This window comes from Fundulus heteroclitus, chromosome 21 (assembly GCF_011125445.2).
Source record: "Fundulus heteroclitus isolate FHET01 chromosome 21, MU-UCD_Fhet_4.1, whole genome shotgun sequence".
Lineage (NCBI taxonomy): Eukaryota > Metazoa > Chordata > Actinopteri > Cyprinodontiformes > Fundulidae > Fundulus > Fundulus heteroclitus.
The window spans coordinates 34,167,475-34,192,158 of NC_046381.1; the positions used below are offsets into that span (position 1 = coordinate 34,167,475).

Genomic DNA, 24,684 nt, shown 5'->3' on the forward strand with positions numbered 1-24,684 from the left:
TTATATTTTACCATATTTAATCTGAAAGGCAGAGGGATGTTTATAGCTTCGGTTCTGGACTCTCATAGACAACAATGCGACGGGCAGTTTTCCGGATGCCAGAGCACCTCATTCATTCCTCACACAGACATTAAGTAGGACCCATTGTGTACAGTACACCCATTCAAGGGCGTGCCCAGTATGATATCAGTGTTCTGTTCATCACATTGGTGGAGAGGATCATGCTATAATGCAGACATGTCCTTGCTGACACATTTTCCTCTAATCAATCATTCTTTCCAATCTAAGTATGTCAGACTCTGTGCCTCCACAATCTGTTTATCTGTCATTTTCAGGGTAACCGATATTGCAGTCCAGTCTCTGTAACCTCATCATCTCTAACAGTTCAGATGGCATGTTGTAGAAAAAGTATCTTACAAAAAGTAAACACACAGAAACAGAATAGCAGGTAATGCAATGAAGAGACTTTCTGTTGGGGCCCTGCTGGGGGGCAGGGGGCCCCTGGGCCCATTGCTGGATCTATTCTGGCGTAGCGTTACAGCCGGCAGAGCCAGGTAACAGAGTTTTCAAGTGCTTACAGATCCATCTCTCTCTAAACAGATAAACCCAATAATTAGCTTTGGCTGTCACTAAATACATTAAACAAAACTTTCTTTTCTTTTCTTTCTCTTTTACCTTCCCGTTTCCGAGTCCATTGAATGTGAAATAGTCTGAAAATAATATCCAATAAAGTTTTTTGCATATATATCAAGTGGAGCAATATAGTGAAAGCAGTAATGATCCACTTGATAAAGTAAATCATTGGGCTCTATTTAGCATTATGACAGACTTAGAGCTACACTGCCAGACAGGATGCAAAAAAAAGGAAGTCCAGAAAGCAACAAAAAAAGGCTTTAAACTTGCCACATTACCATCTGTTCTGCACAATTATGAACACAGTACACGAAGCCACTCTCGACAAGGAAGCATGTAAACTCTACCTAAACAAGATCAAGGATTATTGAACTTTACACCTTTAGATATTAACATGTAATTGAACCAAGACTCCAGGGTTTCTTAGATTGTGATGAGGAATTGTGATCCTTACTCAATTTGTTGTAGTCGCTCTACACCAGTGCTATCATCTAGAATGTGGCAGTATTGTCTGGGATGGTTTAAAAGTGGCATTCCAGTAACATTCCAGTATTTTTCCTGGTGTTTATATACTTCGCACCTTAGGTTCTGTATATGTTCTCATAAACATTCTGCTTCAGGGGTTGTAGGCTTCATTTTGTGTCCAGCTTCACATCAGCATTAAAAGGTTGTAGGATTGTAACAGGTGTTTATTTAAAACCTCGTCAGATTGTGTTAAGTAGTGAGAATCAAACAAGTTCAAAGATCTCTGCTGCTTATTTTGCATACCATGTATTTCTGTTTCGTTTATGCAGTAGACGCAACGTAGAAGACGTATTATTTGTTTTCTTTCTAAGAAGAATTTTTGTAAATAATGTAAATACCTCCAAAACTATGAAAAAACATCTTAAAGAAACTATTTAAAATAACAGATGTATAGGTAGAGATAAGGCAGAAGAAATAAAACATCCTGTCCCTGAGAGTGAACTTAATGTTCTTCATGTTCTTCATGTTCTCCATGTGGCTCATGATTCCTGAACCTCCATCACTCTGTTGACGAAATCTGCTTCCTCTGTGTCCTGTGGACATGATGAAACAACCAAATGTTATGCTTGTTTTTACTTAATTTCCCCTTAATATTATTTGGGGGGGGGGGGGGGGGGGGACTTCATCAATTATGGCTTACTGGAATATAGGACAAACAAATAAAATTGTGCAATTGAAATGTTTTAGCTGTTTAAGTAATTAAAACTAAGAGAAAGTTAGTCTATATGTTAATTATATTTAGTCTAGTATTTTTTGTGTCACTATTTGATGTAAATATTAAATATTATTAAATAAATTAATATTAGAATAAAGAATCATATTAAACAAATTAGAATATGCATTTCTAACAGACCTGTTTATCAGACCATTTCTGCATGAAAGTTTTTACTTTTTTATTGGTCTGTTGCAATATTCCAATCTTAGTAAAAAGTAAGTGTAAAACCTGCTAAAAGGTTATTTCCAGAAAGTATTTTGAATCTAACAAACAAGCGTTTTTTGAATACATATTCTAATTCTAATGTATCCAGTCCTCTGCACCTCAAACCCTTCACAATGACCACAAATTTTGGCAAAATAATGTCAAAACAATACTTTATATCTAAATCTTGACAGGAGTATGAAGAACTTCAGGCTTAACTTTATATAAGAGCTTAATTAGCTTACCTTTATTAGTTTCTTAGAGAATCTTAACCAGCTAAAAATGAAAGGGATGAGATTAAGATGACCAATTATTTAACACCATGGTTTAAGAAGTGTACTGCAAGTCATAGAATATTATGTCTCACCACTCAAGGATGATTAATGCACTGCAGAGTGTTACTATTCCCAGGATCTTCATTGAAGCATAGACACCAACTCCAGACACTTGAAAAAAGCGGATTTTAGCATGAAATATTGAGTTAAACTAACTTGAATTGTTGTCTTTGCAAGATTTAACTATCCTTAATATATATTACTTTTTGTCTATTTAATGACATTTCAGTTAATAATTTAGATTTTTTTAAATTAAACAGCTTTTATAGTGCAAAAAGATAACAATCTTCGAAGGATCTGAAAAAGAAGAAGTCAAGAAGATCAGATCTGATTGTGTTTACCTTTATTATTCAAATAGATATATGATTATATCTGATTACCAAGTAAATTTGCAGCTACACAGTACTACATTTCAATATCTGTCATGTTGGTCAGCTGGAGTCTGTAATCCTGCCCCACAGATTAATTAATGGCTCCATGTTTGCTGTTCCAGATCCGGCTGAAGCTTGCAGGAGGATTGGTTCAATTTTAACCAGCTAACATGAAGAATTAATATTTATGTGGACTTAGTTGAAAGGTTATTGCAACATGACATAGCTTTGACTTTAGAGTTCTGAATACCATTTATTAATTACCTTCAGTACCAACAAGAATCACAGATGAGGTCTGATGACCCAGCTCATTTGTAGCCTCACAGTAATACTCTCCTCCCTCAGTAGCATTGAAGCTGTAAACCTGCCCCACAGATACATTAATGGCTCCATGTTTGCTGTTCCTGAACCAGGTGAAGCTGGCAGGAGGCTTGGCTCTGCTGGAGCAGCTCAGCTCGACCCAGCTACCTGCTGACACCAAACCTGATGGACTGATGGATGCTGAGGTGTCTTTAGGAGCATCTGAGGAAAATGGGACACACATTAACTTTACTGATCAGAAACAGCTGAACCATGACGTGCTGACAGGATCACTTACATGAAACACTGAGAGTCACTTCTGTCTCTGCTGTCTTGCTTCCTCCATTCACAGGATATGTGGCAGAACAGCTGATGTTGTATCCATCATGTGTGTCTGACAGAGTGATGGTCTCCTGGATTTTAGTTGTAAAGGTTCCCTCTGTGTTGTTCTCTGTTTGTCTGTGAGAGTCTTGTTGGAGATTCCAGGTGAGTTCAGGAGGTGAGTGTGGACAGGGAGTCAAAGCTGAGCAGCTGATAGTGACAGACTGATGCTCCTTCAGATCAGCAGGGGTGTTAATGCTGGGACTCCAAGGAGAATCTGAGAGTTTAACATAAGACATAATTTAAACAGTAAATTGTTTTGTAATTACTTCACAGTTCACTCAGAGTTTTTTTTATAGAGGAAACCAAATATGTGACCAAAGAGTTCAGTTTTTAACAGTAGATCTGCATCAAAATATCACATTACCTATTTACTATATCTATATTTATTTGTGGCTCAGTAACTGAACATCTGACTGATGATCAGTTTCTAGACCATAAATGCAACAGATGTATAGACCTTGAATACAACAGTTGGGTTTCCTGTTATTGAAGCAGAAACAAAAAGAGGTTTCTGCTTTTATTTAGGGCAACTGTCCAAACTAAAGCAAAAAAAAAAAAAAGAGTGTATTAACATTCACTGTAGAGTCAATTAAAATGGATACTTTATACCTGGATTTAAATTGTTCAATAACACCGAAACAAGTAAGAAGAGAGACACATAAGGAATGGATAAATAACATTTTAGGAATTACTTTGAAAAGGCTTTCAAATAGCACAAATTACATATAAAGTAATAAAAAAGGCACTTCCTGGAAATATCCAAAACTGTTTCTATAATAAAGATGGGGAATATAATTTAGGGGAGAATACAGTCTAAAACAAAAATTTGTCTGTACAACTTTGAAAAAGTTAACTTTTTTTGTTTGTTTGTTTATGTGGTTATTTTGTTTCTCATGGCCAAAATAAATATATTAACTAATTTTCAAGAAGACTCAGTCTCTTCACGTACAAATGTGTGTTTCCTGCTACTTTAAAAGTTACAGGGAACTACAAACGACACCGAGTTACAATCTACACTTAAATTTAAAATTGATATCAAACATAAACAGGTAAAGTGCATAGAAAGAGCTAATTTCAATATTAAAACATCTGCTAATAATCTGCTTTGTCAGGAAACTGTTAGTAAAGACAAAGCTAGATCAAATTTATTTCTATAACTTTGTGAATGTGTAGAGTAAAAGTCTCACCTTCCACTGTTATCTGCAGCGGATTAGAACACGCAGTTGCTTTGTAGCCTCCGTTCTCGATTCTGAGGAAGTATTTGACCTCTTGACTTGTAGTTAGATCAGAAAACAGAGTGGTGCAGTTTTTCTGACTCAGCTTTCCTGTAATTTCTATTGGATAGGTGTTAACTCCATAACTGATGTCCAACAGATACTTATCACTTCGAATCCATGCTCCAGAGGTTTTTATTCTGCTGTCAAATACTGTGCTTCCACTTTCAGCTGTGAAGCTACACGGTACTTCCAGGCAAGATCCACTCAGTGCTTTAAACTGCGTTGGTGTAGTAATGGAGACATGTGCTTTTGCCTGACCACAATAATCAGTATATATTCCTGTCAAAAAGACAGAAGATGAAAACAATGTGGAGCAAAATCTGCCTGCAGAGAAACTTCATGATACACAAACTCCAGTTCAGCTGCAGCATGTCACATTGTTAGCTTTTAAACAATATCAGGATCAAATATTTCAGACTAAAAATTATGAATTTGATGTCTCAAATGAAAGGAAGTGACCAAGCAGCTCACCTGGAAGAAAGAAGACACTCAGTAACATGTTGATGGTCAGCACGTTCTCAGACAGAGCTGCCACCAGACCCTGGTAGTCCTCCATCTAAGACTGAAAACATGATAAAAACAAGTCAGTTAAACAAAACTGAAGTATCTAAATTATGTCTTGTGCTAAACACTTTTAAACTTTACTTTAAATTAAAAACATAATTTATCACACCAGACTGCCAGTAGAGTTGGGTTTTGGAGTGAATTCTGAATATGAAGTCAGAACATTTGCAAATAATGAAAAACAAAAGTGTTTTTCAGCACATCATTTTAAAATACTGTCATTTTAGAAAGTTGAAATAAAAACCAGTAAGTAACTTTTTCCTACCAATAAAATTTAAAGGCAAAATAAAACCTTACATCCAAGAAGGGGTAGCGGTCGGTCAGCAGAGATAAAATAATCGCCTTCTCTGTTCAAAAGCGACGACGGTCATGTTAAAACAGGTTGTTGCAATCCTTCCTTCTTCTATGAAAGAGGACGTCAGAGCATCTTCTGACCATCAAAGTGTGACTGATGTCAAGATAATCATACAATGTTCTTCTTCTTCTTCTTTTAGGTTTTTTTGGCGGTTGGCAAACAACTTATAGGTGCATTACCGCCACCTTCCAAATCATACAATGTTTACTCCTCTGCTCAAAGATAGCTGGAATAGTCATGCATCTGGCAAAGGATGTCTGTGACATTAAATGTTTTATATAGTTAAAAAAAATAACCAAATTACCCTGCAAAGCCAAATCTTGTGTTGACCCAGGTAATCAGTGAAGTCAGTCAGCAGGAGGTCAAATAGCTGTGTGTGTGCTGGAGCACACACAACGAAATTTTGTTCTGTGTGCACTCTGTACATACAAAATGACAATAAAGTTGTCGAAGTCTGTAATGTTCTGTTCTGGTTTATGTTATTATTTTGGTTAAAGTTAGTTTTCCTGTCTTGGATTAGTTTGTATGTTACTTTGGTTCAGTATTTTGTCTAGTTCAGTTCTGTCCTGTTTCCTGCCACTTGTCCTGTCACTCTTTCAGCCACTTCTTCTCCTTCTGATTAGTTCCACCTGTTGTGTTTAATTAGCTCTCCCTCTCTCCTTTGTTCTCCTGCCTATTTATACCTGCCTCAGTTCTCTGCTCCCTGCCAGAACGTCACATATGTGTTGCTTTCCTCATTCACCTGTCCGGTAAGAGTTTCCCAGCATTCTTGTTATCTGCCTGTCTGATTTCTTGTCCTTATCCCATTGCCTATTTTTTGAGTCTGCCCAGTTCGTCTATTTTTGTTTTTGCCTTCCTTGGATGTCTTCTCTGTACCTGGCTGTGGATTGTTTTCTGTATACCTGCCTGATCCTCCCTCGTCATCACTCCAATAAATCCTGTAAAGCATAAAACTCTAGTGTCTGGCTGAATACCGGGTTCATCTTCTGATCACAAATCATTACAAAGTCATCTTCTCTGTTTAAAAGTGACGGTCATATAAAAGCAGGCTTTCAAAGTTATCCTTCCTTCTTTAGTGAAAGAGGATCTTAAAGTCTATGACTAATTTCATCACACAGTTTTTCCTTCAGTGTCTGCTAAAAGGCAGCCTAGATTTAGATGCAATGGGCCTCAGAGACTCAACTATCCCTATGAGGATCCTCTTTAACCCAATGAACCAACTTTCTGTTTATTTCAATCAATTGTTTTGGGGGGGTCAAGTCGGAGTTTTCGAAAAAAAAAAAAAACAACTGATTTTATTTAAAAACTTCTGTACCAACACGGAAGGTGGCAACCAAAATACTGTCATTACGCATGAGTTTATTTCATTTCTAAATGCAAATGCAAATTCAAATGTAAGGAAGTTCTCCATTTATCTTGAAGCATAGCGAGTAATCACATGTACCCTTTAAATATCTCAAAACATGTTTTGCAGCAACAAAGTTTGCTGCACTTGGTTTTGCCACGATTGTGAAAGTTTGCTCACAATCCAGTTTATATCTGGTGTGGAGCACGTCACAGCATAGAGGAGACTTCCCACAATCTCACGGTACTCCTTTGGATTCTCTCTCTCTCCTCTGTCACATAGTTCATTATAAGCCTTTTCCAGTCTGGGTTCACATGGCATAGGCCTGGGTTTGTAGTCTGACAGTCCAAACCATTTTTAGAATGTACTCTGTCTGGCTCATTTTGATTTCCCCTTCTTTTTGTTAAACTTTGTGTACAGGTAGACAACGAGCGGTAGGAATTACAGCGGTGTAACGAAGAAATGATGGAAGCCAAGCAGCTTTGGGGTTCTCAATCTCCTTTGTCTTTATTTTATAAATAAATATAAATAATCCAAAGTGCAAGTGCAAAAACATAAAGTGCGTGGAGATATAGCAGCAACAATTTCCTTGCAGCAGAAGAACTTATCAATGAATGAACTGGACACCTTTTTAAAGGGATCAAACCTAACTAGGTGAAACCATTAAAACCACTTGGGATGCACACTGACATTAGCTTTGTCACTGTACAACCCCGCCCTCCGTCCCTTCCTCACTCTTGGTCTGGCCCGGAAGTTTCAAATAGGTGTCTGGTCCCCAAAGTAATTCTTTTGGCTAGACACCTGGGGTCCGTTCTTCGTACGTCGCTAACTCAGTTAGCAGGATTTCATTGTTGACGATTTGGCATGATCTTGGATCGTTTGGTTCTTTGAAAGACATCCTGCACTTGTTGTCATAGCAACATGTGCGCCAGCTTAAACCTGCTCGAGAGCAGGCTTATTTCATGTAAACAAGATTAGATCACGGCTGTATAAGCGGAGGAGATAGGGAAGTCTGCCGTAGCCATGTCCATTTTTACGATAGCAACCTGTTGCGGAAGGTGCAAAAATAATTTGCAGAGTTTTTTGAATTAATCGCGTATTGCGCAATAGACAGGATCCTTTAGCGCAGCGCAACAGTGTAATTGTAGAGAGATTTTTCTTGGTGGCTGTTATAAACAGACAAACACATCATTTAACAGTGGCTTTTAAAGAGGAAAAAGTGGTGTTGGAGCCATAAATCTAAAATATTTAAGTTATTTGTATGATGGTTTGCTTTTTATTTTTATCTTATTCAGTAAGAAGATTTGTTCAGGCCATTTTATTGTGAAGTTTAGTTTACTTTGAAAGGCTTGCTTCCTGTCGTGCCGTATATTGTATTAGAAAAAAACTATGGATGGATTATCTAGCCACGGAGCAATACAGTTTTACCGTGTAAACTGTGGATGACTTGGAAAAGGAAGATTTTCATTTTTTATGGATAAAGATTTTTTGTTTTTGTTTTAAATTCCCAGTTTGCACGCGTCCTTTACTTCCAGTGTCTAAGGAATGACACCGAAATTTGGATCTCTTGACATAACAAGTGCCTTTTTAAAATAAAGTATAATAATTAAAGGCTACCATTTTGTAGAATATTCTTTTATTTCACTTTTACTTGTCCCCGTGTTCTAGTGGGTCCCGTGGAGGCTCTGATATAAAAGAACAAAGTAAATATCAAATTATTAAAATGCAAAAATTCATGCTGTAGAATGTGATAGAAACATCTACCATGGACAGTATTTACGCATTAATTTGTCTGCTGCTTTTTGCCAGCCCTCTCTCCTGGCTTTATCAGATTTTGAGGTGTTTTAATTAATGACTCAAATTCGGCATAACCTTCCATTAAAAGCCCTTGTTCTGCTTGGGAGAAAAACTGTGGGCGTTCTTTGGCCATGCTGAACAGCCAATAGCAGCGCTGCTGATCATTGTTTCTACTATCGATACATTTCCCCTTTTAAACAAACGCATGAACGCGCAGTTGTCTCAGATAACTCAATCCAGCCATACTAATCATAAACAACAGGTGTGTTGGAGGAACCCAATTAGCCGGATCAGGATTAGCCGGATGAAATCATCTTGGATGTGTCATTTGATCTTGGATGTTTTAAGCAACGTACGAAGAACAGACCCCAGGTCACGAGAAGAAGGTAAATAAAAACACATCACGCTAAAACCTTTTTAGACATAATACAAACACTGCAGATTAACACTTGAAAGATATTACTAAAATCACATATTGCACAAATGATTGTACATTTATAGTTGTTGGTTCTGCAGGCAGGAACCCCGGGGATGTGCCGCTACCGGACCTGTAATGGAAAACCCAAAATATTCAATAAACATCTTTTAAAACAATTGTATGTGATTCTTTAACTTTGGTCGTGCAAATAAGCCAATAACTTAAAAGTGCAATGTGCATGTTTCAAGTGCTTCAGGTAAGGTTCATGTGTGTACTTGTCAGTAACGAACCGGGCCTTCGTTACAAAAATATATACTGAAAAAACAGGAAATGTTCTCTGAATCTTTCAAGTTGAAGTTGGCTTTCATGTTTTCTTTAAAGCTGTCAAGTAAGTAATCATTACTGGCTGTGATGATTACCCAAAGAGCACACTGATGAGGTTGTTTTCAATTTGTTTCTGATATACACAGTGATCTGCCAGGTCTCTCACAAACTTGTTCTGTTCAAGATATTCATTTAATATCTTGTACCAGTTCCTCCCAGACTGTTTCAGGCCATAAATGTATTTCTTTAGCTTGTATACTAACTTTTGCCCTGTGACTGATGTTTCTTGGAAACCAGGTTCCTCTAAGAATATGTCTTCCTCTATTGATGCATGCAAATACGCTGTTTGATGAACAGTAAGATAGTTTTGAACTGTTATCTGCATCAATGCTCTAACAGATGTGATGTTTCCTGGCGGGGCAAGTGTTTCATGGTAATAAATTCCTTCTCTCTGGCTGTAGGTCTTTTGCTACTTTTCTAGCTTTAAACGTTTGTTCTTTTTCTATGTCTTCCTTGAGGGTATAGACCCATTTCCCTCCCACAACATTTTTACATTCAGGTATATGGGTTATTTAAAATGTCTCATTTTATGAGTGAGTGCATCTCCTCCTTTATAGCTTTTTTTCCCACTTGAGCACTTCCGGTGACATCTGGGCTTCTCTGTCCATTTGGGGAATCCACAAATATATGAAGGTTATTTTGTTCCAGAAGTATTTGTGCCTTGTAAACATGAATTTGAAGTTGTAGAGAGAGTTTAATTCCAAGTTTTGTGTTTGTAGAATAAATAAAAAAAAATCATAAATACAAATTTTTTTTACACCCGTTCAAATTATTTTTTTATATATTTTTTTCCTCAACACAAATATAAATCAATAAATACAACTGCACGAATCTGCTGCTGTGAGTCACAAATTCAACGTTACAAGTTACGCCTTCATTTTCACTTTTGACACAAATGTCTCACTGCTAAAAATGATCTATGACTTGTGGGTAGTACCCTTGATCGGACAGCAGGGGGTGCTGCCTGCTCCGTCAGTCTGTACCGACCAGAAATACATATATGGCTACTGCCTTGTTGCCTTCCAAGGACCCTGCTCGCATATGCCTTCGAAGGACGCAGCTGTCACTGTCATTACCCGATCCGTGCTCCGTGTACCTCCAGGCAATTTGTTTTTTTTCCGGAAAACCAAAACCAAAAACGGAAACTACTTCCGTTTTTCCATTTGCAAATCAAAACGGAAAGACAGAAAACAAAGCCGTTTTTTCTTCCCTGTCACCACAATTTAGAAACAGAAACACTTAATGAAACAAACGGCCCGTTTTTTGGATTTCGGCATTTCATTTTTTTCATTTTCTTTTTCAGATTGAAAGACGAAGACAGTTTCACTGCTGGCCCGGAAGTGCAGGAAAAAACAGACAGGTTTAAAATCCTTTTTAAACCTTTAAAATCCAATTTAAAATCCTAGACCACAAAATAATGAACTTATCAGAAAGTAGGGAAAGAAGGGTGTGCTAAAGTGTGAGTCGCTAAAGTGTGTGCAAATGGCCATTAGCGTCTGAGTGACGGTGTAAATGATTCCTGATCACACCAAGAAGCCATTCTTAGACCACCAGCACGTTTCCAAACACTTTCGTTTGTTTTGAGCAGCAGAGATTATGAAGCCTAACAGCAGCTGGGATGAAGAAGAACAGGATGAGTAGCACATTCAGATTGTTTGAAGTAGATCAGAGGTCAAGTTACCCATTGGGGTCTATGCACTTACAACATGGCAAGAACGTTGGGATAGCAGTGATACAGCAAGACAAGCATATGACATTGCAAGGCAAGCTCGCTAAGGAGGAGGAAAGTGAAGAGGACAAGAAGAGATGATCCCCTGTTTAAGACCTGAACACACTGCTCTCTGTGACACATTAAATGCAATAAATAGCCTCATAAGTGGGAAATATAATGAATCAAGCTGAAACAACAGAGCATGTTTTCTAGGTTTAGCCACAATCTAAGGTTGAAATAAACTGTGCTGTTTTGCAGCGTAATCTTCCTGATCTAGGCCAGCAGGTGGTGGTAAGGCTTCCTCAAAGTGCTCTGCCAGCCGCCAGCAGACAGAAGCATCCGTAGCATGGCTGTTTTTCCCAGATGGCTCTACTCCAAGCTGTCCATTCATTTACATTGACTTGCAACCCGGTGTCATGATATAGTCGTATAGTCGTTTTTTCTCCCAGTGAAAAAAAAAACATGGCCACCGTTCCCTGTAATTTATGTGGAAACTCAACATTTAAAGAACAAATCTCTAATTATAAGCATTTTGATGACATTTCTACCGAGACATATGCATAATATTTTCATAAACTTCATTCAGGGAATGTAAACAATCTTTAATTTATTAGTTTCACTGACCATTTCATTGTGTTCTTCTAAAAACACGTGAGAATGTTAAATTTTCTGTCGTTTTGGTAGGTGCTATGGACGCGGTAATTTCTATGTCAACCTGGGTCAATGTTCCCCATATATAAAGAACAACATTTAAGAAAAAAGACCTGCAGATAAATGTTTTTGGTGACATTTCTAGTGAAAAGTATGTTTAATAAGTTTAGGATCTTCATTTAGGAAATGTAGACAATCTTTTGTTTACATGTGGTATTATAAGTATTATATATCACCCACCTTATCATCAGTTATGGAAGTTCCTGTGGTCAAAGCTGGGCTGCGTTCTGTTTAGTCGGTGATCATTCCCCATATTTTCAGTGTGAAATGCAACATGTTAAGATAAAACGTAGGATCGAAACGTGCTGAGGAGCCAGATTGTGACAAGGCTACGTTTCCCCTGTGGATCAAGATGGCTATAACATGTTTTTTACTGAGACTGGTTGATGAATATAAAAACCAAGGAGCTCTCCAAACAAGTTGAGGACCAAGTTGTTGAGAAGCCCAAGTCAGTGTGAGGTCGTAAGAAATATCCAAATCTTTCATGTTCTCCCAGAGCACCTTCAATTCCATCTGCTTCAAATGGAAATCACATGGTACCACAACAAACTTCCCACTCCAAAAACACCAGACCAGGCAAGGAGGTTGTTAATCAAGGCAGCACAGAGACCAAGGGTAACCCTAAAGGAGTTGCAGAGCTCCACAGCTGATCTGTTCATAGGACCACAATAAGCTTGAATCATGTTAAACTAAAACCTGTGCTCACCAAGTTCCATAAATTCATTAAGTTCCTGACCAGAGAAAATAATATATTAGATCAAGTTTACTGCAATTTTCCCAGGAGTATGTAAAGCTGCTGGAGCTTCCCATTTTGGTTCATCAGAACACATCTCGGTTGAGCTGATCCCTGCCCTCAAGCCCTTGATCTGCAGAACCCGATCTGTGATCAAAACCATTCAGGTTTGGACTGAAGAGCCCTCCTCAGCTCTATAGGACTGTTTTGAAAACACAGACTGGGAAGTGTTTAAAGAGGATGCTGACTTTGAAAGTTACACATCATCTCTGCTTTCTTATATTCACTTCTGCACTGATGCTGTCCTACTCACAAAGACATTCAGAGTGTTTCCTAAACAGAACCCATGGGTGGACAGCTCAGTGTGGTCCCTGCTGAAGGCCCGGGATGCAGCGTTCAGATCTGGAGACAAACTGGCCTATAGCAGGGCTGGAAGCAAACTAAAAAAAAGGCATCCAAAAAAAAGCAAAACACAGATACAGCCAGCACATCAAGGACCACTTCAGCAACAACAATCCACATGACATGTGGAGGGGCATCAGAACCATCGTAGACATCAGGCCCAGCGACCAGCAGCTCAGCAAAGACCCGGCGCTCCCTCACACCTTAAACAGCTTCTTTACACACTTCAACTCTCCAAGCATCAGGGAGCCTGAATATCTTCCTCGGCTAGAGGAGCACCATCAGCCTCTTGTCCTGTAGCTGCAACAAGTGACCTCCCCTTTAAAGAAGGTCAACACCAACAAGGCTGGAGGTCCAGACATGGTGTCAGGTCAGACACTCAGATCATGTGCTGACCAACTAGCAGGGATTTTCTGCACATTTTAACCCCTCCCTGCAGCTCTCCACGGTCCCCGCCTGTCTGAAGTCCTCCATTATTGTACCCGTCCCCAAGAAAATAACCATCCTGTTCCTCTGACCCCTGTCATGAACTGCTTCAAGAGAATCCTCCAACAACACACCAAGGACGCCATCCCTGCTGGCCTGGACACCCTTCAGTTTGCCTACAGGGAGAATCACTCCACAGAGGATGCTGTCTTGTTAGCACTGCACTCAGCTCTGACTCATCTGCAGCATCCCAACTGATGTTAGGATGCTCTTCGTCGACTTCAGCTCAGCATTCAACAGCTGCTCCGAGACATGCTGGGTCTGAAGCTGCACAACATGGTATTATCTCCACCTCTTTACTCTTGGATCAATGACTTCTTCCCCAACAGGCCCCAGGTCCTGAGGATCCTCAACACTGACACATTGCAGGGTTTTGTCCTCAGGCCTGCTGTCTTCACCCTCTTCACCCAGGACTGTTCTGCTATCCATGGCACAAACACAGTGTGGAAGTTTGTGTACGACACCACTGTAGTGGGTCACATCTCCCACAATGATGAGACCCACTACAGAGAGGAGGTCTGAAGTCTCACACAGTGGTGCTCCAGGATCAACCTGATCATGAACACCAGCAACATCAAGGTGGTAATAATGGACTACAGGAGGTCCAGGAAGTCAGACACATCCCTCTCTGCATGCAGGGAGAGATTGTGGAGGATGTGTACAGCATTAAATTCCTGGGCATCCACATCTCCTCAGAACTCTCCTGGTCCATAAACACGTCCCAACCGGTGAAGAAGGCCCAACAACAACTCTTCTTCCTTTGAAAACTGAAATGGACTGGACTTTCCACATAGCTGCTAAAAATATTTTACATTGCTACAATAGAAAGTATCTTATGCCTTAGCATAACTGTGTGGTATGGGAGCTGCACAACAAAGGAGAAAAAGGATTTAGTACAGGGTTGAGGACATGACAGGGAATTGTGGGATGCCATCTGCAAGATCTGGACTTTGTTTATGGTGCACGAGTCCAGAGAAGAGCCAGGCATATTGCCACTGATCCCACATACCCGGGACAAGCACTGTTTGCCCCACTTCCACCAGGCAAACATTTCAGGAACATCAAATCCAAAACAAAGAGACTGAAAAACAGCTTCTTCGCAAAAGAGATGAGGGCCATAGTCCCCTGCTGAGAAGACTGAGTCTGTACACGTTACAGTATCACTACTCTGAATGCATATTTTTTGCAACCTCTTAACCATCAGGAATATTCAATTTCATAGTTTCTTGTACAGTTCTTTATATTAAGGTTTAGGAATGTTGCACAGTTTCATGATTAAATAGGACTGACTTTCGGAACTCGGTGGGAGTCCTAGCAGACTCTAAAGACTGTTTTGTTTTACATGCCTTAAAACAAAAGGCATGTCTGTCTGTCTCTCTCTCTCTCTCTCTCTCTCTCTCTCTCTCTCTCTCTCTCTCTCTCTCTCTCACACACACACACACACACACACACACACACACACACACACACACACACACACACACACTCAATCGCTCACTCACATTGTTTGCTGTGTTATTACCTGTATACACAGTTTATTGGTTATTGTGTGTTCCCTAAGCCGGTGTGTGTACTGGAAAACCTGTCACCCAGGACAGTTGCGGTGACAACAAACGATTCTTCATTCTAGAAATAGCTTTTCCATTGACTTCGGGTCTGGTGAGAGTGTGTGGAAAAAAATTAAGCCTTCCTCAAGCCCCTCAGATTTTCCTTCCACCAAACCTTTTATCAGTTTATACTACTTATGCTTAGGTGGTAAACCTTTTAAATGTGTCCTCTCTGATTGGAATGTGCCCCAACTTTTTTAAATATATCATTGTGGAGCCATAACTTTCAAAATCCAACTTGGATCCAACATTACATTACACTAGCACAATTTCCAGCAGCTGTGTAATTAAGGACTCTCGCTGAAGCATAGCCTCAGAAACAACTTGGTCTTCATGATATTATTTGTTCACTAATCTTTTCTAACACACCCTGGAAGCCTTCACAAAACAGCTAGATTAATACAGAGATTAAGTTACACGCATGTAACAGATGTTTACTGTGTGAAAGTAATTTCCCCCTGGGATTATTAAAGTTTGTCTGAATCTGAACTTTGAAGGCATTTTTTTTATGTATTTTGGGGGCCTATCAAAGTAAACAGGGCTGAGTTTAAATGTGTGCCACACGTTTCAAATTTCTATTTGGAACAAAAAACTCTGCACAACTTTACATGGCCTTGTGATGATCTATTACTCAAAATCCCCCCAAAAAACTGGATCAGGAGTTGTTTTCCCCCCACATAAACCAAAACCTATTTATAAAACTCAGGTTGAAGCCCTTTTTGCAAGGCAGTGAGTGGACCCAAAAACTACCACCTTATTGATTGCACATCACAAATGACCTGCGGAAGGAGCTAAAGATTAATACCAACCATTGGTTTGGCCAACCAAAGACATTTATTTTTTGTGAAAACCCTCAAAAAGTCAAAAGACGACACTAAAGAGACAAAGCATAGTGTACAGTTGCAAAGTGCTCAGCAAATTAAATTATGCATTAAAAAAAAGAGGAATGCAGTTTTTATATATATATATATATATTATTTTACAGCACTATTGGTTGATTTTTGGGTGACTGGAAAAGGGGTTTGAGAGCCGGGGGAAGGCGAGGTAAACAATCTCAGGCCAGAATTGAAGCCGGGTCAGCCGCGTTAAGGAAAACGGCCTCCATTTATGGGTCGTGCCATAAGAGCAAGCCCAAGAGGCGGTATTTGATTATACTTATTGCAACAACTACTCGGCTCGGTTGTTGAGCGCTAACAATGTGGTTGAAAAAAGAAGTGCTGCATCACTCTGGTCAATGTGGTCCACATTTGTGAGAGAATGATGACACAAATATTTAATACAAGCTTGTAATACTACAAGATGGTAGGGTTTAAATACTTGGATGATTAACATGCTTACTTCCTGTAACAACGTCATGCAAGGTGTTTAAATGACACAGTCACATCACAAAAATTAAAGCAGAGCAGAAAAGCAACTACACATAGATAGCACATTTTAGTCATGATAATGTAATACTATACATTGCTTCTTAGAGAGGTTCAGCGAAACTTCAAACTACATCTTGCATCGTAGAAGCAATACTGAACTTGTGTGACCAAACAACATAAGTTATTTTTTCTTCACTTGAGCATAGATATCTGCTGGACAGTCAGCTGTCTGAGTTGGGTTTTTTGTCGACTTGGGCACTCTGACTTGTGAGTAAAGCATCTCTTCCTGTTCGCAGTCCTGCACTGAGATGGAGGAAGTTTTGGGTTTCCTCTTGAAGAAAGCCACTTCTCCATAATGGAGTTCTTCCTCTACCTCAGATGGTGTTTGGGCAATAGACTCCTCACCTGTTGGAGCCTGTGGGCAAGCAAATCTCCCTGTTAATATTTATGGAGTCAAATTGATGTGCTATACGTAGAAGCCAAAAATAAACCCACCTGAGCTTGTTGAAGAGTTGGCTGTTTGGTCTCAAAACACCTGGAAGAGATAAGAGAGCTGTCAGAAAAGTTGTAGTAACTGAGGTCATTGATTTTAAATTCACTGTATCCTTTTGACTATTGAAAGAATACTTTATTACAGTGCTTCAGTTCAAAAAGTAAAGCTTGTGTTATGAGCTCAATGTTTTTCTTAAATTAATGTTTGTAATTAAAATTCCCACCAGGTGTGAAAATTAGATCAAATTGGTCCATGAATAAAATAATGGGTAAGACTGAATAAGTATTGTGCACACTTCCTGGTAATGATAACTCTAAGATTGTTCCTATATTCAAAAACTAGTCACATAGATGGCTCCAGTGTTTGCCCCACGCTTCCACACATACCGTTTTTAGAATTTTGACAGTTCAAGAGATCATTTTGTTGTTCTTTATCACTTTTTAGTTGGATACAAGTGAGGTGATTACCAGGGCTATTATTAGAGTTTTCTTTCTTTCTCTAATGTCAGTTTTAGAGTTTGTTGTGCAGTGTGCTTGGATCTTGCTTGGAAATCTACATGCGTTTCATCTTCAGATATTTATCAGGAATGCTCTAGGCCATTTCTTCATAAATCCTTCATTCAGTTATATGAAATCAGCCAGTGCCTCATAACATAAGCCAGCCCTTACAATGATCTTTACACCTGTCAAAAGCACTTGGGGCATAAAGTTTTTGGGCTAATGTACAGAACCATTCTCTATTCAAACGCGTGTGCATTGCATCCTAGGGGTTCAGCTATGGTAGTACTTCCCAAATAGTGGGGCAGTACTTGAATAAAGTGTAATTGCACATCCACTACATTAGGTGACAGTGTGATGCTCTCATTGTCAGAGTGCGCACAGGGATTATTCGCTCTATGGTGATAGCGTAGCAGGGTTTTTTTTGTGTTGTTTTTTTGTTTTTTGCATACACACAGCACTAAATAAGAAGTGCAGAGAACAAACCCTCAAGAGACACCATGGAAACATATTTAAGAGGAATGAAAAGAAAGGCGGAGAGGGACAGAGATAATGAGACGAACGAAAGCTCCCCAAAACTTAAGACAAGGAAGTATGACGAAGTGTATGTAGTGCTTGGCTTCACTGTGACATTGGTGGGAAATGATGAAAGTCCGGTGTGTTTACTGTGTCTAAATGTTGATAGCGGACATCTTGAAGCCAAATAAATTAAGGTGTCCCTTAAAGGCATTACACCCCAATAACGCTGATAACCCGCTTGAGTTTTCTCAGCGCAAATGTACCGAATATAGTCAACATTCATCCCACTTTGTGGATACTACTTCTGTAAACCAGCGAGCACTGTTGGCATCATATAAGGTGGCATACCAAATTACTCTGTGCAAAAAGCCCCACGCTAGCAGAGGAGCTGATACTGGCTGCAGCATCAGACATGGTTTCTGTCTTGCTGGATGATGCAAGTGGCACAAAATCAAAAACAATTCCTCTGTCCAATGATACTGTGCCCCGACATATAAATGACATTGCTAATGATCTTTAAAGACCCAATTTGTAAGATTTTCACACCATTTAGTGGTGCGCTACTACAGACGCCTCGAACTTTAATCAGTGTGACAATGTAAAGATGTCCTCCATGTATTAGCTACTACTAATAGCTAACAGCTATGATCATCGTGCGAATGGATTTTGCCACTATTGCCAAGTCTGCTTGTTTTTTTCTGTAGTCACTTGTAAACTCTGAGTCGTGTTTTTTGGTGCTTGTTTCTGGATGTGCAGTTACCTATTTGGGCTCTAAAATAAGCCACTATAGACACCAGTAAAGAGATCCAGCCTTGCTGTTGCACTACAAACAGTTGTCTTTTAGATATTAAAAAACAATGTTAATAAGGTTATTAAATATTGTAAGAATATCTATATTTCATTTGACATTTTTTTTTTTTGTTTTCTTTAATGGTAACAAGGATACAATGTTATGTGGCGGTGTAGCCTACTTGCATTCTTACTACTGTACACCTAACACAATTTTTATGAAGTCTTATGAGAATTGTATGGACAGATCGTAGTATTTACAGTCACGGCGGACAGTGAGTTTTTTGTTTGTTTTTATGAGCTATGGCCGCATCAGTTTTTCACTGGCTTGTCCAAATCTTCAACAGCAAATTTTAAACAAGGTCCAACATGCTCTTTAACATTGGATTTTTCAAAGAGTCCACTGCAGAAAACTCCATAAATAAAGAATTATGCATAAATAAGGAATTATGGGAAATAGGAACACTTAATACTGAAACCAGTAACCAATAACATGATATCACAGTCCAGTGTGTGATATCACAGTTCAGTGTGATTATGTATGTTTAAGGACCAAGGATTGTTATGAGGTATTTGGAATGTGGTCCAAATACCTTTAAAACTAATTAACAACAAAAAACAGGTTGTGTTCAAGGAACAGGTTCACAATGCAAAGCAAAACGGAAGGTAAAATACAATTTAATCCAAATAATGTTTTAACAATATTTTGCCTTATTAGAAATCAAGAACTTTTTGGACAATTCGATTTTTAATTGTTGCATGTACATGATTGAGTACATATACTATGCGGTCTACGGATGGGCTTTTCTGTTAGCTGACATTTCAGTATTAAAAATATTACAAGTTTATTTTTGATTGTGTTACATAATATTTTAGTTTTTGGATACTTACCTAACAAAAACAACCAGGAAAATGATAACCAGGAACCCAATGGCTAATGCAGTTACCAACCAGAAAATAGGTCCATTCAATATACCTTAATGAAACAAATAGAAATATTTACAGCAGCTTTCAATCAACCAGTGTTGAAAGCTTTCCTTTTTATATTGAAAAAAAGTTATTCCGTGCATTTGAACAAAATACCTTTAAACCGAAGAAGGACCACTGATCTCTGATCACCCAGATCGTTTGTAGCCACACAGTAATACTCTCCTCCCTCAGTAGCATTGAAGCTGTAAGCCTGCCCCACAGATACATTAATGGCTCCATGTTTGCTGTTCCTGAACCAGGTGAAGCTGGCAGGAGGCTTGGCTCTGCTGGAGCAGCTCAGCTCCACCCAGCTACCTGCTGACACCAAACCTGATGGACTGATGGATGCTGAGGTGTCTTTAGGAGCATCTGAGGAAAATGGGACACACATTAACTTTACTGATCAGAAACAGCTGAACCATGACGTGCTGACAGGATCACTTACATGAAACACTGAGAGTCACTTCTGTCTCTGCTGTCTTGCTTCCTCCATTCAGAGGTTATGTGGCAGAACAGCTGATGTTGTATCCATCATGTGTGTCTGACAGAGTGATGGTCTCCTGGATTTTAGTTGTAAAGGTTCCATCTGTGTTTTTCTCTGTGTGTCTGTGAGAGACTTGTTGGAGATTCCAGGTGAGTTCAGGAGGTGAGTGTGGACAGGGAGTCAAAGCTGAGCAGCTGATAGTGACAGACTGATGCTCCTTCAGATCATCAGGGATGTTAATGCTGGGACTCCAAGGGGAATCTAGGATATAACATCATTTTTAACATGTTAATAAATAAGAAGGTACGGAATATATCAATGAAGTTTTCAGTCTTAGTTTGTTCTTCACCCATACAATCCTGTAGAAATCAAGATATGATTTGTCAGGGTTCTGTCTTACCTGCCTCACACTGGACAGTTCTGGAACGTTCCATCATTCATTCAGCCCAGTTCTCCACCCCCATTGATTCCTGCCACCTGCTGTCACTAATCAACCAGGACTCAATCCACCTGTCAACACCACTATATAAGCTCTCCTCAGTCAGCTCTTCCCCACCGGATTGTCTTCACCCAAACCACATCTGCCAGTCAGAGCTTCCCACGTCTGCCTGACAGTTCCCTTCGTCATCCTGCCTGCCCGCCTGCAAATACTCTTTCTGCTATGCTGCTGGTTCTGCTGCTACTTCAGCGCTCGAAGTACTCACTCTGCTGTGCTGCTGGCTCTTACTCAACCCATCACTCTCTCGCCTTTACTGGAGGCTTCCTGGTTTCCAGTGTACGCCTGGCTCCACAGCGTAGCACCTCCAGTCCTCCAACTCTCTCCAGTCCTCTCCGGTCCACCTGCTCCAGTTCCTTTTTGTCTGCTGGCTCCTGTCCTCACAATCCACGTGCCTCGGTCCGGTACTGTCTCCGGGTTAACTTCTCCACCACACAAACCTTTCAATAAAAGCTCACAAATTAAGTTGTGTGTGTGGCTGAGTTCGGGCTCATCAGTACAATCCCTGACAGTACAATTCGGCCAGAATTAACCCGTCCCCCGCACTTTGCTTACGTGCAGGAGCTGGCCAGGTGTACCCGGCGCCGTTCAATTTTAGCGCCGCAGTGGAGTCTGCTCGTGAGGGGATTAGAGGCTGTTTAAAGATTGTGGCTTCGCTGAGCCCGCCGTCGCCAAGGGAGAAAGCAGCAGCCCAAGTGGACGCATTGTGGGAGGACCAGCTCACAACATTGGCCCGGAGGTTCCCAGGGCACCTAGGATTAATCAGCCTTTATGAAGAGATCGATTGGGCAGCAGCCTTCCAGCCCATCAATGGTCCATCGTCATCCTGCCTGACGAGCTTGTCTGCTGCATCTGCTGGTCCCGCAGCTCCAGCTGCGCCCGCCGCACTTCCTGCTTCTTCGTCACCAGCAGCAGCCTCCCCTTCGCTGCTGGCACCTTCCAGCGCAAACGGCGTGCACCGCCGTTGAGCCTCAGGAGGCTCAGCCTGATGCAGCCACTACTCCTCTGGTGAATCCGACCTACGTCACCACAGTCTCCCCGGTGAGTCAGCCCAACATCAGCACAGCTGCGCTGGCGAGTCCGGCCAGACGCCCGTAGTTTCCCCGTCAACTCTGTTGCCATCTCCACGACACTCAGCAGACCCCGCACATCAAGGAGATCCAGCTGTGGGACCTTTTCTACGGTGACTGAGACAACCTCCTCCCATGTTGGCCTGCTGCTGCCTCGCTTGAGGGCCCTGCCTGCTCCGCTGCTGGCCTCATGCGAGGGACTTGACCTCTTCTCTGCCGCCGGCCTCATCCAAAGGCCCTGACTCCTCGTCACTAGCAGCTTCTTCAGAGGGTCACTACTCACCGGCCGCCGAAAGACCCATTCTTGCTCCGCCGGCCGACGAAAGACCCCATCTTGCTCCGCCGACCATCCAAAGCCCACCGCCTGAGACTCTGCTCCTTCGCCGTCAGGATCGTCTTCCGCAACGCCCTCGCCAGACTCTGCTGCTTCACCGTTGGGGTCACCCTCCGCCACGCCCGCCACCTGAGATCCAGCTGCTTCGGCATTGGGGTCGCCCCCTGCGATGACTGCCGAAGACTCTGCTGATCCGTCGCCTGCCACGCCCAGGCCATCCTCTACGGGCCCCATCTGGTAACCAGTCGTCTGGCTGGCTGCCTCCCAGCGCACTCAAGCCGTCGGCCGAGCCGTCAGCCGAGCCGTCAGCCGAGCAGCCGCCCAGCGCTCCCAAATTGTTGCTGTTCAGCGCACTCAACCAGCCGCTGTCCAGCGCACCCCAGTCGTCGGCTGAGTCTCCTCCTAGTGTCAGGCAGCTGCCACTCCCAAGCAGCCGCCGCCGCTCCCAAGCAGCCGCCGCCGCTCCCAAGCAGCCGCCACCGCTCCCAAGCAGCCGCCGCCGCTCTCGAGGCCGCTGCTGCCCAGCGCTCTCAAGGTCACCGCTGCCCGACGCTCTCAAGGTCACCACTGCCAAGCCTCCCAAGGTGCAGTTTTTACCTGCTGCACCCTGAGCATTTCCATCTGCTTCCTTCCTCCAGCCAGCCCCGGTTCCACTCACTAATCACCTACACCTGTTAGCCTCTAATCATCCTGGACTCACTCCACCTGCAAGCCTCACTATATAAGCTCACCTCAGTCTCCTCTTGCCAGCCGGTTTGTCTTGTCTTGCCTCGCCTTTGTCTTGTCTCACCTCTCACCGCATTACCTCTCGTCATGTCCCTGCTCTCCTCACCTGCCTGGATTCCGCTCCACGACTTCCTCCCCCGCTTGGATCCCACTCTAAGTCCTACTCAGGTCCCGTCCCGCAGCTCTCCCTCCAGCTCCCCTCGGATCCCACTCCAAAGCTCAGCTGCCAGCCTTGGGTTCCATCCCGGGCTCTCCTGCGATCCTCCTGCTTCCTCCCGTCTGCCTGCTCCTGCACCCAGCATTCATCTGCTCCTGCCTGGTAAAGACTCTGGTCCTCATCCTCCACAAATCATCCTTTTTCAATAAAACTCACAAAACAAAGCTCTGTGTATGTGGTTGTGTTCAGGTTCATCAGGACAATCATGACAGAGTCGTTCGACAAACATAATTAATTTACATTGTTTATCATATAAATCTCAGATGAACATTCATCAGTGAATATTCTAAAACACTTGAAGCAGAAATGGCCTGCAGTGCTGCGAAATATCAAAAGGGCTGTAACCTTTGTTGTTAAAAAAATTATCTATTGTGCATTGGTGCAGGCAATGAGTTTTTTTCTTGTTTGTTATGATTTTAATTTTATCGTGACAATCTCTAGCTAATGTTACTAGACACAAAAATAGACATTAACTGAAAAACTACGTGAAGAGGAACTATGAAAAAAGATAGCATTTTTGATAATCATATTATCAATTTCAAAAAAGTTTAAAGTGTCTTACGTTTTGCATTTTTCTACTACATTGCGCAAAAACAAGGTAAAATATTTCCAGAGAAAAGCTAGATGTTTAGGATGTAATCTCTGTTAACTCAAGTTTATAGTTTAATGAAGATAAAGCTCTTACCCTTAACTATTATTTGAAGAGGATCACAACTAGCTGTTGCTCTGAACGGCCAGTTCATTATTCTGAAGTAGTATGTGTCTTGATGGCTGGTGTTTACATCTGAAAATAGAGTGGTGCAGTTCTTTTCCGTAAGGTTTCCGGTAATATTCATTCGATAGATAGTTAGTGACCCGCTGCTGTTAAAGATAGCTGTCTCAGTTTTCAGCCAAATGCCAAAGCTTTCTCTTTTGATGTCAAAAGAAGCTTCCCCTTTTTTAGGTTCAAATTCACATGAGATTATCAAACAAGATCCATTAAGTGCTTGAATCTTTTTTGGGCCAGTAATGGAGAGGTGTGATGAACAGGAATCTGAAACACCTGTAAAACAAACAAATTATGAACTTAATATAGAGCCAAATCCCCCTGCAGACAAACTTCATTATCCACAAACTGCAGTTCAGATGCAGCTTGTTACACCTGGAGCCTTTAAACATTGTTAATATCTAATGTTTCACACTAGAAATGATTCATGTGACGCCTCCAAATGAAAGCAAGAGAACAAATATCTCACCTGGAAGAAAGAAGACACACATGCTGACTATCACCACATTCCAAAATAGAGCTGCCATCAGACTCTGATAGCCCTTCTTCGTCTCTCAGACTGGAAACAAGTGCCTCTATTTTAGTTATTCAATTTCAAGCTGTTTCTACAAGCTACATCCATTCACAAGCAGAGTTAATACACATAGGTAAAAAGGTACCAATACAGAAAATGTAAGTACAATGTACTTACCAAATGTAT

General features: G+C 41.0%; 1 protein-coding gene and 1 long non-coding RNA gene across 2 annotated transcripts; both read right to left on the bottom strand.

Moving 5' to 3' along the window:
• On the bottom strand, window positions 1-2,502 carry LOC110367672. Its single transcript, XR_002427626.2, has 3 exons — window positions 2,445-2,502; window positions 2,323-2,353; window positions 1-1,691 (listed from the first exon to the last, which is right to left on the bottom strand). It is a non-coding gene; the product is annotated as an uncharacterized LOC110367672 (long non-coding RNA).
• Window positions 2,503-3,039: 537 nt separating this feature from the next.
• LOC105922349 (sialic acid-binding Ig-like lectin 7) lies at window positions 3,040-24,475 on the bottom strand. The gene is given in 11 exon segments (XM_036125779.1): window positions 3,040-3,305; window positions 3,382-3,681; window positions 4,655-5,023; window positions 5,216-5,300; window positions 16,890-17,039; window positions 17,120-17,159; window positions 19,814-19,898; window positions 20,006-20,260; window positions 20,337-20,636; window positions 23,904-24,260; window positions 24,454-24,475. Coding segments are annotated over 11 exon segments (2,229 nt in total).
• Between the last annotated feature and the right edge of the window lie 209 nt (window positions 24,476-24,684).